Genomic DNA, 13,136 nt, shown 5'->3' on the forward strand with positions numbered 1-13,136 from the left:
TCAATCAACTTTATGCTCCATTAGACGAGTGATGTATACTTTAGAGGTAAAGAATATTCCTCACCATCTGACAGGTTGGAAGTCTGAGTTGTAATTAAAATTAATCACTCGCCTTAACTACGAAACTTTGCTTATCCAGAAAAATGTAAAGCATAGATGAAAGAGAGAAGAAAACGAGAGTAGTGACTTGGACTACTGCAACTTATCCTTGTGTAAGGAGATCACCAATAATCTTTACAAGAACATGAACCTTGTACAAAATGGTGAAACCGGGTTCTGTCTCTAACAACTAGTTTTCTATTGTAAAGTTTTGATATTAACTTTGCTACATGGTGGCAATCAGCACAGATTCTAAGGTTTTTCACTATCCTGATAGTGGATCCAGGTTCAGAATTAATTAAAGCGAATGCAATCGCCAACTTCTCACTGTGCCGAATAAGGGAGTTCTCTTTCTCCTCTTCTCCTGTGTCAAGAGAAACCTCTGAAGTATCAGGAACATAGCCTGCTAATTTCAATTCTTCAATCAACTCAGCCAACTTTAAATAGATGCTTTTAGATTGAGGATGAGACTGATCCCCTGCAACAAATTCATGAACAATCCCATGCATCTCTATCAGACTACAACCTGGCGTCTTCTTGATTCCCTGATCCGTCATTATTCCTCTTATCTCGCGCAAGTTTTCCCATTTTTTACAAGCTGCATATATATTACACAAGAGAACATAGACGGCCCCATTTTCAGGCTCTAGCTGAAGAAGTTGTTGAGCTGCAACCTCAGCCATTCGAACATCCTTGTGAACTTTACAAGCACCAAGAAGAGCTCCCCAAACAATTGAATTTGGTTTCATTGGCATATTCTTTATAACCTCATAAGCTTCCCCCAAGCGCCCTGCTCGACCAAGAAGATCAACCATACAGCCATAATGTGTAACATTAGGTTGAATGCCGTGCTGAGAGGTCATGCTAATAAAAAACCTTTTTCCTTCCTCTACCATACCCATATGAGTACAAGCACTAAGCACGCCAATGTAAGTCACCTCATCAGGTGTTTCTGAAGCTCTCAACATATCAGAAAACATATCTAGAGCTTCTCTCCCATTTCCATTAGTTGCAAGACCGACAATCATGGCTGTCCATGTGAATTTGTCCTTGCAAGGCATTTCAGAAAACACCATCAGCGCCTTTTCCACATTCCCACACTTAAAGTACATGTCTATGACTGCGTTCCCCAAGTGTCTATCAACCTTAATCTTGTGCTTGTCGATGTAAGCCTTGATCCACTCTCCAAGTTCAAGAGCCCCAAGATGTGCACATGTGGTAAGGATGCTAACCATAGTGAACTCATCTGGTCGTATCTTTGCTGTTTGCATTTCACGGAAGAGCATTAAGACATCTTTAGATCGGTTTTCTTTGACATATCCATCAATCATGGCTGTCCAACATATGGAATCCCTCTCTGGCATCTGATCAAAATATTTCCTAGCTACATCAACTTGTCCAATGTTCGCGAAACCTTTGACAATTGTGGTCCATGATATAACATCTCTATGCTTCATGCTCTGAAATAGGCCAAGTGCAACATCCATCTTTCCAGAACCCGCATACAGGTCAATTAAAGCATTGTTCAAAACCAAATTAGACTCTACCTTACAGTCCTTAACATATTGATGAACTCGGTTGCCAGTATCTAAATCCTTAAGCTGTGAGAGAGCGGATATTACTGAGACAAGAGTTACAAAAGTGGGCTGCAATCGCTTCTCCTCCATTGCATAAAAGAGTTTCCTTGACTCTCCAAATTGTCTGGACCTGTTGTACCCAGAAATCATAGCATTCCAAATTAGTATATCAGTTTTAGAACTCAAATCAAATACGCCACGAGCCATATCAACTTCCCCACTTAAACAGTACATATGAATCAACGAATGCTGAACAAACCCATTTAACTCAAACCCGAATTTAAATATATGAGCATGCGTACTTTTCCCTATGTTTAACGATATTTCAGGAGTAAAACCCTTAAGGAAGAAGGGGAATGTATAATTGTCCGGTCGTACATTGCCATTTAACATCTCTCTGTAAATTGACACTGCATTTTCTGGACTATTTTCTCTTGAATAGCCCTTGATCATTGTATTCCAAACGAAGACTCCTGGTTCATGCATTATGTCAAACAGAGAACGAGCATATTTCATATCACCTGATTCAGAAGTAGCACAAAAAGCTATGATCTTGGAGCAGATTGTGGGATCAGAAGCAAGGCCATTTTGGATCGTTACTGAGTGAATCTGCCTAAGTTGGTCCATAGATTTGCAGCTTTCTACGATCGCGTGTAGGGATAAATAGACTTCTGGAGAAAAGTGAAGATGAGCTAGTTGGGAGACTTGGTTTGGACATAGTGAAGCTATGAAGAACACACTTTTTTTGTGGAAAGACGAATTTAAATTATATGACAAGTTTGAGAGTCTCCTGAGAGACCTTGAGACTACCATGTGATGCTAATCTAAGGTTTCATCCACATTTTTGAGCTCTTGCAGATAGATTGAAGACAGCGAAATAAGCAAATAAGCAGTAGTGGCCTTCTGCACCAGAAGAGTTCCAAGACGAAAATTTGGTACTAAAGCCTAACAAGTTTAGAGGTGCAGTAACTGCTTGTTTGGAGTTGTTACCTATTCTATTGTATCATGTTGTTATTTTAAATATAATATTTATTTTGATTATTAGTTAATTTTATTGTAGCGTATCATTAAATCAATCGTTAAGTAATAACAAAAAATACAACTTTATGGAATGACGAATTTGGTGTGCCACTTTATCGTTACTTTCTGTTTCCTTGCTTTTTTATCTCATATAGCCCTTCCTTATTACTATTAAATGATCATGTATTATCATTTCCCCTATTTTTTGTATAATAATATGACAATTAAAAGGGAACGGATGCAGCATTCAAATTTCGCTAACACATCTAATGTGTAATCACTTGATGCATTCAATATTAAGTGTTGAAACTTGAAACTAATTTATTTGATTTTATCAGATGATACAATGGTATTGATAGCCTTAGAGCCTTCAATCTTCTGCACAATCTAAACAGCAGATTTTTTTTCAATCACTAGCTTCCGTATATATTCCTACTTTTTTTCAGAAAGATGAAAGAGTGAATCTATTTTGGTAAAGTTGGTGAAAGAATATGAATTTCATTGACCTATAAGCTTGTGTGCACAAAAATGTTAATATAAAGGCGAAGAAAAAAGAAAACAAAAAAGAAACTAAAAGAAAAAAATCTTTACTAACAAAGCTAATACTCCATTTTAACCATTGATGCTGGGACTCCGGATGGGAGCTCCCAAGATTCATATTGGAGCCAATCCTTTGCACAACTGAGAGCCTCAAGAGTTATGGGTCTCAAAGAACTACGGTGGCTGTCCAAATTTCGCGGTGTAGTGTCGAACACAGAATCTGGAGTAACTGTGCAGACGGGGATGGATAAAATATCAGATGCCATTTTGGAGAGAGTGGGGTACTTGGATCTGTTTATTCTCCACCAACCCAAAACATCAAAATCTTGTGAACGGGGCATGAGAGATTCTTCAAGATACTGATCTAACTCTGTTTTCATCTGCTGATTGTTCATAATGTCATGGAGATAGACATCAAAATCTGCAAATGTATCACCATTAGGAAGGAAACTATCTTCCTGACAGAATTCTGATTTTATAATATTCTCATTTGCTTCATCCACAAAATTAGGCGGAGGCGGAGGAAGTGATTGCACGATGTAATCACAAAATAGTTCGTGCACTCCCTCATCAACAATCTTGATCCAAGTTTCAGCTTCTTCACCATAGATCTTGTTAAAGGTGAACTCGACTATCTTCATCTTGAACCTAGGATCCATAACAACAGCAACTGCTAAAACCAGGTTGCAATCATTCCAGTATTTGTCAAACTTCTCCTGCAATGGTTTAGTCAAATTGCTTACGAAATGATCCGGGCTATGGGCTGCCTGCATCAGGTCGAGCTGAATTTTCCACACTTCATGAAATAACACATCAGCCGTTGCATATGTTGAGGAAGTTAAAATGTTGGCTGCATCAAAGAAAAGCTTCAGGTATGCACAGAGAATTTCAACCTGCTTCCACTCAGCCATTGTAGGAGTCACCTTATAATCAGGATCAGAAGTATCCAAGCAAGAAAATACTTGTTTCAGCTCAGAAGCGTTCATCAGCATTTGATATGTGGTATCCCATTTTGTTTGGTCATCCACAATAAGTTCCTTTGCACTGGGAACTTGAAGTTGTCTCTTCAGCTCAAGAAACTTTTCTTCGTGGGCATCTGCGGTTTTAACAAACTTAACACTTTGGCGGACCTTCTCAACAATTGCTCTCATGGAATCTAACGCATCCTGTGCAAGATGGCTCAGAACACGAGCACAACAACTACCAATTATTAGCTGACCATTGAGAATATTTCCACCCTTGATCGACAGTAGATGTCCCAGGTTTTTTCTAACATTGTCATTTGCGAAGGATCGATCCAGAGTGAGAGTGAATAGCTTAGACTCTAAACACCAATCTGTCAAACATGCGGCAACAGCATGATTGAAGGCAACTTCTGAATCAGGAAAAGGTATCATGATAACATTGAGAAGTCGCCGCTGCAATTTCCAATCACAGTCAACAAAGTATCCTGTTAAGAAGACATAGCCTAAACTCTGATCTGAAGTTCTTAAATCCAGTGTCAGGCTAACATGTCCAGGAATTGCACTAATAATGTTCAGAAGGCTTTGCTTTTCTCTCAGGTAAATGTTAAAAATGTGGTCTTGGATGGTATTGACACTCACTGAACTAAATAATGGCTGAAGACTTCGAACAAACTTATTAAATCCTGAGTGTTCCACCATCTCGAGTGGGTAGTCATGCTGAATTATCATTTTTGCAATCTCATAGCAGCAACGTGTCTGATCAAATGGGATACTTGTTGGTCCTGAAGTAGCTCTGTAGCGCTTTCTTGATTTAAGAGTAGCACTTGCAGAACCATTAGTTTGCACAGTCGGGTTATATGGGGTGTGATTCTTCTCCTGGTTGATTCGATTCACCGGGCAAATACCCAAGGCAATATGTCGTTTGAGATGGCTGGTGCCTGCTAACTTTGAGCCACTAATATACGCAAAGGACTTTTTGCACTGCTTACAACAAGCCCTGGTACAGTCCGCATCAATTGTTTCAATTGTGAAATGTTCCCAAACTATGGACTTCTTCCGCCTGCGCTTATTCGGTTGTGCCTCTGAATCAGCTATCTCATTATGACTAGTTAGGGCATCCATATGAGCACCCTGCCAGCAAAGCAAACAAAAGATCAATGAAGATACTTTTTTCGCCAATTAAAATAATTTCATCAACTACCTACATGCATGTATTGTCAAAAACACCAACTAACTGCAATTCTTCATTGAGCTATACCCTTAGTTCATATAGAAATAGAAAAACATGTTACTTTATCGATGACATTTACTCTACTGCAAAAATATCAAAATAAGGCAGAAAGTTCATAACCTAATTCTGGCATTCAAATGTCTTAAAGTAAGTAAACATATGAAGCAATACTGCAATATTTAGTCTTTCTCAGGCATAAAGAATGAAGGCATTTGAACTGGACAAATTAATAATCTATGCAGCAGTAATGCAATATAGCTTAAGGGCTTAGACGAGTATTTTCAAGCATAAACCATGGAACATCACTGAAAATTAATGAAAGGTGATGCCCTTGAAATTATCCAACAATGATTTATCAACGTCACTAACATAATAAATTAATGGCCCCGAAGGCGTTATTTGTGTAGCCTCGAAGGCATCGTTTGTACGATCCACTATTTGCATGGCCTCAGAGGCATTATTTGCATGGCCTCAAAGGATTTATCTGTATTGCCTTCAAGGTGTAAGTTTTATTGCCTCAAAGGCGTTATTTGTAAAGCTTTGAGGGTGTCGTCTGTATTGCCTCGAAGGCATTATTTGAATTGCCTCAAAGGAGCCTTCTTCTGACAACAGATTTTCCTAATTCCCACCAAGAATTGTCAATCACATCCAAAGCACCATCAGAAAAACCTAGAACAAAGATGATTCTTTCTAGTTAACTCGATGATATATACTCTTCTAAATTTTCTTTTCACAGCTCTTTCAAACTCAATGCTTCTCAGACAACTAACATTGAACACCAATGGGATACTTCTAAAGCAAGACATGACTAGGAGGAGTATCCATTCCCTAATTCACATCATGATTGTTAAGCCGCACAGAAACACGTTTCCCATAATCAAAAATTTCTCAAAAAAGTTAACAGGAAATCTAAGCATAAATACAAAAGGTGAATTCTTAAACGATACGAATGTAAGGAAAAATCAATTTTAACGAATTTATAAATGCAGGAAAAGCTTGAATGCTATTTACATAAGAATCCATGAAACAACAGACACATGAACAAAAGCAATAAATTCCGCGCAAAAAAGGTACTTACTTTTTAGAACAACTGACGTCGCAAACCAATGGTGAAACAAAAACCTCTGTATCTAAAGCAGGGTTTAGGGTTTATACTTTATCGTTTATGATTATTTTTTTAATCGTAATTTAAGAAAAAATTCTGGAGGGAGAAGGAGAAGAAGATGGGCTTAGGCTTGAACTTTGAGGTTCAGAGCTCAAAACCCTAATGGACTGCGGCCGATATGAGGTTTTAGGCCAAGGAAGACTGGGTTTGGACTTTTGAGGCTTTTAAAGTCCAATATATATAGATTTCCTTCTAATTTACCCCCTACGCCGCCTGACGTGGAGCCCGCCGCATTTCAGCCAATCAGAGCCGTTTATTTGTTGGGTCCCATTCCTTCTTCCTATTCAGCTACGGAGAGATTATTTTTTGGTTACGTATATGATCCCATTTAACATTATTCCTTTTTTTAAGAACAAGTCTAATTGGAATTCACTTTTTTCTCCTTTAATTTCGCTACACTCCGGAATTATACTGGGTGCTATTAGATATTTTACCAATATAATACTGGCAATATTTAACTTCTGATCTCGAATTAAAGTCATAACTATCTATTTTGGCAAAATACATACTTTACCCATCGACCTTGTCCCCAAATCCCGCTTACACATCTGTTAAAGACGAGAATCATATTACACACCAAAACTTTTAAGGGGTCGTTTGGTATGAGGTATAAGAAGGTATAAGGGTGGTATAAAAATTTAATACCACCTTAATACTATGTTTGGTTAGTAAACCAAGTATAAGTTATCCAGGTGTTAATTTTAACACTGGGATAACTTATACCTTATAAAAGGTGGGGTAATTAACACCGGTATAACTTATAACTTCTTCTTAGAAATTATGCAATTGTCATTCTTAATACAACATCAAACACCTAAATAACAACAATCCCAGCATAACTTATCCCAATATAACTTATACCGGTATAAATCATATTCCAACCAAACGACCCCTAAAGGTGTGTCAATTACACACCACTTCGGTGTTTGACCATATCTGCTTAAAGATTGCTATTACATGTGCCAATCAGCATCTGACACGTGTCATAAATCGAAAAAAAGAAAAGAATAAAAAACTGGGGAAAAAAAACTCTGCCCCGCCCCCTCCCCCCCCAAATCCCACCCCTCCTCCCTCCACTCTCCCTAACAAAAACTAAACAGAAACGAAAAACCGAAACCCCTACCCACCACTCTCCCAACCCCACTCAACTCTACTCCACCTACCACCACTAGTACCCACCAACCCTTACCCACCTTACCATACCACTTCCTTCCTTCTTACGCGTTAGACTTCTAACTACCTTTCGTACCCTCGGTTTTAAACCTTAAGTTTTAACCCGTAAACTTACCCCAACCTACACCTAAACTACTTACTTAACCACTTTTAACACTTATACTANTGGAACACCAAAATCAACAAGACCCAATTATATGTTCAAGCTTTTTCAAAAGGTCAATAATGGTGATTTTTACAAGACCCAATAGCTCCTCTTTTCTTCTTCTTTTTCTTTTTCTTCTTATTCATGGGGGTCGGTTGGAAAGATGAAACATGAGGGGAGTAGACAAAACTAGGATGGAGGTTAGGGAAGAAGACGAGGGGGGAACGTTCGGGTGTGGGTTGGGAAAGAAGACATGGGTTATTTTTTATCTTTAATTTGGAAAGAAAATAGTTTTAAAAGGGAAAGACAAAAAAAAAATTAATTTCAGATGAATTTTGTAGTTTTCACGCGCCTCTTTTATGTGTAATGCACGCGTGTGACACATGACAAAAGAGGTGTGTAATTGACACACTTTTAAAAGTTTTGGTGTGTAATACTATTCTCGTGTTTAACAGGTGTGTAAGAGATATTTGAGTACAAGATCGATGGGTAAACTATGCATTTTGCCATTTATTTTTCGTCCTAACCTTTTACGTTTCACCAGTTCCGCACAAAATAAGAAGAAGAAAAAAAAGGTGTGTCAAATGTACACAACAAGGCATTTCAAAACAAATAAAATAATTACTAAGAGCCTGTTTGGATTAGCTGGTTGTAAATAGCTGATAAACTTGAAGTGCTGAAAAGTTTCTTAATGCTGAAACTGAATTATACGTATTTGGATATAAGTGCTAAAACTGATAATAAGCCGTGTTTGATTATAATTTTACATTAATTTGCTTCTACCGAACAAAAGACACAAAATGAAGAAGAAAGAGAGCACTTTGACTTGGGTCGAACTTTCAAAAATATATAATGAAGTTTACCAATCAATGTAATTATATTTTATCATCACACATAGATTTTCTAACATTTAAAATATACAGAAAAAAGAGAAGCAATTTACTGTCTTATTTATTGGAACTAACCATTGTTTGACCAAAAAATATGAACCTTTGGTTACACTAATTAATTAAAAAGATAAGGGATTAATCTTAGTTAAAGATAATAACTTCATATCTAAAATCGGCCTACGGGGATTACGTAGGACAATGTCGGAACAGATTTAATGCAATATATATTAAATGTTCAAGGTCAGTAATGGGATGAGAATAACAAGCATTAAATAACAATAAATGGCACTAAATGTAAATAAGGATAATGATTCACCCAATATTAAATGAGGTGGATGATTCTTCCTTCTGACAATGATGTATGACACATAACTATGGGAATATTGGAGACTTTCTCGGATCTGATGTGAAAAGTGTAGAATAAACAACAAAACGAATCTCTTTGGAAAGGTGTTGTTTGTATTTATCTAGAGAGTCAACTTTTCAAGAGAGTTCTTATCAGAATCAATAATACATGCCTTTCACCTTATCTCTCTTTCTATTTATATGGGACATATCCCTCATTAGCCCTAAAAGTACAAGTACAGAGAATATCCAATGGAATATTCTCCGAAAAGGCCCTATTACAAACTAGCCGTTACTGTTGCTCTAAGCATTTGACCTCGGCCAGGATCGACTGATCGGCGGTAAGTTCCATTAGTCATTAGTCGATCTCGGCCAAATCACTTCTAATAATACCTTTTCATGTCGAATTCCCTAGTCCCGTAACGAACTTGACTCTGCCCCTAAAAAAGGGCGAGAAGACCTTTGACCTGGGCTGGGGAGCTTTTAATCCTCCTCGAGCCTACTCTCGTCTTTCGAATAAAGCTTCCGATTTAGTTGGTGCAGGCGAACCAATATTGGGTTATTTACATAGAGGGATGGAGAAAATTGCGGAAAACCGAACAATTATACCATATTTGCCTTATGGAAAGCAATAAGCACTTAAATAATACAATTCAAGTATACTATCTTCTTTCTCATTTCGAGAAAAATGTGCGGAAGGAAAAGGAAACAACGGAGGGGTCCGAATCGGACCTAAACAGAAATGACATGAAAAGTCTTTTTCAAAACCTAGCATTAAGGGCGTGAACTTAGCCGATACAAAGCTTTATGATACCACCCAATTTTTCCGATTCAGCAGTTCGATCTATGATTTATCATTCATGGACGTTGATAAGATCCACCCATTTAGCAGCACCTTAAGATGGCATAGCCTTAAAAGTGAAGGGCGAGGTTCAGACGAGGAAAGGCTTACGGTGGATACGTAGGCACCCAGAGACAAGGAAGGGCGTAGTAATCGACGAAATGCTTCAGGCATAAAAGTCATATTGTCAACTAGGGAAATTGGCACAATCAGGCATCTCAAACATTGATAAGGAAAGAATCATGCTTTCATTAGGATGGTATTCCTTTCATCCGACAGTTAGTCCCTCCACTTATCAAGGTCATCCCTCGGACGGCATGGATGAGCGGACTTCGCTAGTCGTAGTTGAGAGATTTTAGGTGGGCAGGTCGAGCAGTAACACTCATGGCGAGGTGATAACGTGGCACTTTGTGTGCCATAATTTACCGTTACGTCGGTTCAGAATGATGTCATGACATCATGCGTCATTATTATGCATTTTCCCGATACGTTACGTCGTTTCTCGCGCCTCTGCCGTTTTGATATTTGTGCAGTGGTAACTGCATTTTCGATTAAGGTGCCTGGATTTCTTATAAATAGGGATAGAAACCCTCTACTTGATCCTTTGTGTTTCCAAGCATTCGAACCTCTATATCTCTCTTCTTCTCCAGTATTCTTTTTTCGTTGTTTCCATCTTCATAGCCCAGTTTTCTCTGGTTTTAGCAATTTCTGCTACTCTTACCCCCTCTGTGTTCGTAATTCTTTCACATATAAACAACCAAAGATGGTTAATGCATCTTCCACTTCTGGAGGGACCTCTGACCCGATTCCATTGGCAGTGAGCAACCCCCCCTCATGATGATGGGGCTGCCATTGTTGCAGAGGATGAGAGCTTCCCCACCGTAGACGAAATAATCCCTCGCAAGGAAAAGGCTAGGTCGGACTTCTCGAAGTGGCCCGAGGACGATCTTGAGCCCATAGAATCTGAAATAGACGTGGCTGTCCTTACTGACTTTAAGGCCAAGTTCAGAATCGTGGCCCACATCGACCTAGTCCCGGCCGGTCGTGATGTAGTACAGGTTCACCGCCCTGGATATTGCGCATTCTACGCGTATCCGTTCCTAGTGGGCTATTTGCTTCCCCTTCCCTCATTGGCGGAGGAATTCTGCCGTTATTACGGGGTCTACCCAGCCCAGCTTTCTCCTTACATCTACAAGTTTATCCTCATGCTGACAAAGTACGCGGAACTGGCTAGCTGCGGGATCTCTATTTGCCATCTATTACATCTCTACCCGCCCAGTTTCCATAGGGAGACGATATTACACCTTCGTCACCGTGGAGGCAAGAGTTTGGTGGTGAAGATGGACGATAAGGCCAATCGTCGGTTCTGGTTCAACTTTTTCTACGTCAATACCAAGGACGTAGTGACAAACACCAATGGATTTCCCAAAGTGTGGAACTATGCTCGTAAGTACCTTCGCTGAATGTTCATTTCGCTTATTTCTGTAGTAACGTAATCGTTCCATTTTCTATTCTCTTTTTTTGTTAAGCCGATAAAGATCCCCCTCCATTGGTTGTAGACATTCACGACTGGGTCAGTCGAGTCTTGCCCTATACGGTGGGGATCCATGAATTGCCGGCTTTCACAAGAAATTTGGGTCCAAGCCCTCAACGACGAGTGAGTTGCTTGCTTGAATTTTTGTTGCTTAGGCCTTTAGGTCGTCCTTTTCTTTTTTGTATCATAGGGGTTGACTTAAACCTGCTTTTATCATTAGGTCGAAGAGCATCGAGGAGGACGAGGGCTCCTACACCCGCGTTCTGCCAAACAAGTGCCGCGACGGGGTCTTCCTATGCTACTACTGCGGATCAGTCTGCTCAGCCAACCACTTCTTCTCATACCCCAGTATTGTACGGACCTAGTCAACCGTCGGCAACTTTAACAACAGAGACTCCGGTCCCGGTCGTTCTATATTTGATAGACGAGTCATTACCGAGCGAGGAGGACTCGGTTCCGCTCAAGAGAAGAAGGGTGGATGTCAGCGACAGGGCAGTTAGAGCTGTGGAATCTACAAGGGACAATCGTGAGCTGACCGTTGCTGCGTCGGAGGGCGATGTAAATCTACCGACTGCAACTTCAGTCTCTACCAGGGTCGTGGAAGATGTTCCTTTGCCCAAGGTCGCGGTTGACGTTGGAGGGCCATCTGAGGCTGCGGATGTTGTGCTGATGAACGAGCCATCATCCTCGGGGCCAGTCGGCGTTCCTTCTTCGGCCGAGGAGAGAGAAAAGGACATTGTCGGGGACGGTTATGAAACCGTTTCTGACGTTGTCCCCGAGGAGGTGCGGAGGTTCAATGAAAGATTCACTCGGGTGGAGGTGAAGTTGGAGGGGTCTTCTCGTACCATCGTGATCCCCATGGATCGTGATCTCTTGGTGAACACAGAGGATGTGGGTCCCTCCTTGGGTACCCTCTACTCTAATGCTGAGGATAGGACCCTAGCGACGTTCAATGATGTCGCCCTGTCATCGGTAATCGCCGTCCTCGCCCTAAGGGTAAGTTTTTCCGATCTTCCTAATATCTGTGCCTTGTATCTTTTTCTCTCTTTTTTTCAGACTGACTTACTCTCTTTTTTTAGACTGACTTTCTCTCTTTTGCTCTCATTTTTACAGACCATTATCTTGGAGATTGAGAGAGCTCGCGCGTGAGGAGAGACGTAGGGCTACTTTTAAAAAGATGGAAAGAAAGTACCGCGAGTACAGCTACAAGCACCGCGAGATCTATAGGCAGTTTGGTACGAGTGGTAATTTCCAAGCTATCAGAGACGAGCTGAAGCAGAAAGATGATGAGATTATGAAGGTCATCAATAAGTGCAGCAAGCTTGAAGGGGCGCTCAAGGACAGAAAAGAAGAGCTCGAACTGAGCAAGGGAGTTGAGGCTGAGTGTGCGGATCTTCAGACCCAAGTGGCATTTCTGCGGGCTGAGCTCGAGACATGTTCGACCAGGGCTGATGCTTTGAATGACGAAGTCGTCAAGAAGACGACCGAGTTGGAGAAGAGTGAGTCGGCTCGGTTTGCGGCTTTGCCAAAGGTGGTGGAATCGGAGGATGCAATCCGCATCCTCCGGTCTGAATGGGTGAACGATATGGAGACGGCCACACTCAGGGAGGC

The 13,136-nt window shown here is 40.3% G+C and overlaps 2 protein-coding genes across 3 annotated transcripts; both read right to left on the reverse strand.

Annotated features, from left to right (window-relative positions):
- On the reverse strand, positions 167–2,675 carry LOC109223827 (putative pentatricopeptide repeat-containing protein At3g15930). Its single transcript, XM_019388267.1, has one exon. The coding sequence runs from the start codon at positions 2,487–2,489 to the stop codon at positions 222–224; it is 2,268 nt and encodes a 755-aa protein (XP_019243812.1). The 5' UTR covers positions 2,490–2,675; the 3' UTR covers positions 167–221.
- LOC109223828 (zinc finger BED domain-containing protein DAYSLEEPER-like) lies at positions 3,148–6,728 on the reverse strand. Of its 2 annotated transcripts, none has more exons than XM_019388269.1 (2): positions 6,511–6,728; positions 3,148–5,332 (listed from the first exon to the last, which is right to left on the reverse strand). In XM_019388269.1, exon 2 carries the CDS (start codon positions 5,321–5,323, stop codon positions 3,296–3,298), a length of 2,028 nt encoding a protein of 675 aa, XP_019243814.1. In that variant the 5' UTR covers positions 5,324–5,332; positions 6,511–6,728; the 3' UTR covers positions 3,148–3,295. The 2 variants fall into 2 exon arrangements, with proteins under 2 accessions (XP_019243814.1, XP_019243813.1); XM_019388268.1 differs by lacking the exon at positions 6,511–6,728 and adding an exon at positions 5,802–6,194.

Source organism: Nicotiana attenuata, chromosome 3 (genome assembly GCF_001879085.1).
Source record: "Nicotiana attenuata strain UT chromosome 3, NIATTr2, whole genome shotgun sequence".
Taxonomy (NCBI): Eukaryota; Viridiplantae; Streptophyta; class Magnoliopsida; order Solanales; family Solanaceae; genus Nicotiana; species Nicotiana attenuata.

Bases quoted from the DNA above. Each gene is read 5' to 3' on its own strand.
- LOC109223828 (XM_019388268.1), bottom strand. From the start codon at position 5,876: ATGCAAATAGTGGATCGTACAAACGATGCCTTCGAGGCTACACAAATA. The intron at 5,333-5,801 runs GTTAGTGACGTT...CTTTGCTGGCAG, and splicing joins CGGGGCCATTAATTTATTAT to GGTGCTCATATGGATGCCCT.
- LOC109223827 (XM_019388267.1), bottom strand. From the start codon at position 2,489: ATGGTAGTCTCAAGGTCTCTCAGGAGACTCTCAAACTTGTCATATAAT.